Consider the following 2,817-nt stretch of genomic DNA (forward strand, 5'->3'; position numbering starts at 1 on the left):
CCTCTCCAGCCTCCTACCTCTGCTGGTGCTGGAATAGCTCTGTCTGCGCACCGGGGCGGGCGGCTCGCTCTTGCGGGCGGATTCCTGGTTCAGCGGGGTCTCCCTGGCGCCGGCGGCCGCGTCCGCGCCGCTGCTGCCCGGCTCGCTGGCGGCGGGGTCGGGGGCTGCCGGAGCTGACTCCATGTTTTTTCCCAATGTAGAGATCGCTGGAGATGGCGAGCTCCGAGACTCCCTCTATCTTCTGTTTTCAGAGCAACTCTATGGTACCAAAAAAAAAAAAAAAAGAGGGGGGAGAAAGAGACCAGGGAGAGCAGGAGGGAGAGAGCAGGCGGCGGCGGCGGGCGAGCGAGAGCGCGAGGGAGCGCGCGGAGTGTGTCTGGGTGGACGTAAGTGTGCGCCCGAGAGGGGTTGGGAGGCGGGTCTGGCCACAGGCAGCGCTAGCGAGAGCTTCTCCAGCCGGCCCCCACACCCACATTCCCCACCCTCCAGACCCCAGACGGAGAGCCACCGACTGGCTGCCAATTTGGGGAGGGGAGGGGGGGAGAGGGAGTCAGGAGGGGAGAGGCTCTCTTTGACCCGATCCTCCCCTTTCCCTAGCCCAGGGACAGAAATTAACATCGGCGAGATGATTCCCTGCCTACTTCTGAGACTCTTTTCGGGAACACAACTCGTCCCCATCTGCCACCAGCCTGAGATGAGACAAATGCGATTATCCACGTTGGGGAATCGCAGGTAGCCTCCTGCCAACCCACCCCAGGACACAGGAGAAACTAAAAAGGAATTCGACCTGGGCTGACACCCCAAGGAAGGAGGACTTGGGGTGGGGGGATGTGGCAGTTTATCAGGATGGGACATCCAGTGGGTTTCCAGTCTTGGATTGATACATCTGTGTCTAAAAGAGATTTTTAGTCCAGAATCGCCAAGGACAGCCAATTTCTGGTGTGGTTGAAAGAGGTGGCTTTCAGCTCCTTTGCTGTTTCCTCTGAGAAGGATCCAGAAACCACTTGGCAGGGCAGTTTCTACTAAAGAAAACTTTGGCCTGTTTGGTTGATGACTATCGAAGCTGGTTCGAATAGGCCACCCCGCATCTAGTTACGTGTGGCCACTAACTGCCAATTCCCACTGGTAATTTTGCTATTAAACATACAGTCTCAGCCATAAATGATACACTGGAGAGGCATTAATAATGTCTGGAGGATAACATTCAGATAATTAACAGTTGCTAATAAGTCACATTCTACACCTCCCTTCTATTGAAACTCACCCATCACATAGTAGGTGTTTAATAAAATCCACAGAAAGTAGAGAACTGCGTAAGTATTATCTTGACTCCATACTCCTATATGAAGGAACAATACAAACTGGGTAAGTGGAAAACATTAAAGTGGTAGTAGTCAGGCTTCTCTGCCTCAGCACTCAGCCTACCATTTCCTTTTGCCTGTGAGACACTGATGAAATCATTACTTTTTTAAGTTATTTATTTAGAGAAAGAGAGAGAGAGAGAAAGAGTGAGCAGGGGAGGGTCAGAGAGAAAGGAGAGAGCAGCTCCACAAGCAGGCTCCCCAGTGCCAGGACTAGCCCCAAGCAGGGCTCAAACTCCCAAACCCCAAAATGTGAGGTCACGAGCTGAGCAGATATCAGATGCTTAACAGACTGAGCCACCCAGACACCCCAAATCAGTACATTTTTAACACACACACACACCCCTTCCTTTCAGAAAGCTCACAATTTAGACAGTAGAAAATATTATTATATACCAGAAGGTGGCATAAATATGTGTATTTAGGGGGTTGGGATAGGAGAGAGAAGTAGAGAACATTTTGCTTTTGCTACCTTCCTGATTAGGAAAAATGCTTTTTAAAAAATAAGGGGAGGGGAACCTAGTTAGATAATAGCTTAAGAGGAATCTCCATGTGCCAGACTTTACACATGGTTTGTGTTACTGTTACTGATCTTGGTCTGATTTCAAATACACAGTGCTATTTGCCATGGTCTGTGTGTTAATCAGCAAAACCTGTGGTCCACTCTTGAGAGTGATGTAAATGAGATGTGAACGATTCTGATACCTTGATCCAGTCTCTGCAAGGATCCCTGGCTTTAGCCTGTCTGTTGGCGCCTACTAACAGAGCCATGATTGTGTCCTCCATCCCAAATCAGACGCGTGGGTTTCCCCATACATCAAGGCAGAGATTTCCAGAATAGCCTTCACACTATTTACAACTGGTTAGCTTGTTAATAGTGTTCTTGATGCAATTGACCTAGCATGTCACTCTTGACTTTTCTAAGTAAACAAATATATCAAAGGGCACAGTTTAATAAATAAGCAAGTTCCTCTGCAGAAGTGAATGTTTCAAAATATATCCATGGCCCCATATTTATTTTGAAATAATATTTTTTTAAAAACTTTCCATCTTCGATTTCAATAATTGGGGATACAAATGGCTCAAGAAGGATCTCTGGCTCCTTTTTAGGTACCAGTAACAACTCATTAACATTTTTTGGTTAAGTCTATCCCCCCCCCCCTGAGTTTTCGGTTGGTTCCTTTGCTGTTCCCCTTTGTATATGCTGGTATTTGTTCAAGACCTTCCTGAAAATGGCCCGAGTGACCTTAGTCAGTTACAATAGAATCCATATTTCCTTCAGTGGCAAATTCCAGCTCCAAAGAGCCATTCCTCCAAACTCTTTAAAACAATGACTGCAACTGCAATTTAAAACAATTAGGACCGGAAGTGCTCTCCCCAAGGGAAAGATAAAGTGCGCTAGATACATTCCTCCACTGCCAATCGTTGGTACTAAAGTGTAAATTACCTGGCTTGG

General features: G+C 47.7%; 1 protein-coding gene and 1 long non-coding RNA gene across 2 annotated transcripts in view; one reads left to right on the forward strand and one right to left on the reverse strand.

Annotated features, from left to right (window-relative positions):
* LOC115302508 (nuclear receptor ROR-alpha-like) overlaps window positions 1-266 on the reverse strand; it is an 8,588-nt gene extending 8,322 nt beyond the window's left edge. The window contains exon 1 of the mRNA XM_029952428.1: window positions 18-266. Coding sequence (XP_029808288.1) covers window positions 18-183 — 166 coding nt within the window. The 5' untranslated portion in view covers window positions 184-266. The remainder of the gene's footprint in view (window positions 1-17) is intronic.
* A 74-nt stretch (window positions 267-340) lies between these two features.
* On the forward strand, window positions 341-1,304 carry LOC115302513. Its single transcript, XR_003913509.1, has 2 exons — window positions 341-386; window positions 598-1,304. It is a non-coding gene; the product is annotated as an uncharacterized LOC115302513 (long non-coding RNA).
* Window positions 1,305-2,817: the final 1,513 nt, after the last annotated feature.

The sequence above is a fragment of the Suricata suricatta genome, chromosome 9 (assembly GCF_006229205.1).
Source record: "Suricata suricatta isolate VVHF042 chromosome 9, meerkat_22Aug2017_6uvM2_HiC, whole genome shotgun sequence".
NCBI lineage: Eukaryota > Metazoa > Chordata > Mammalia > Carnivora > Herpestidae > Suricata > Suricata suricatta.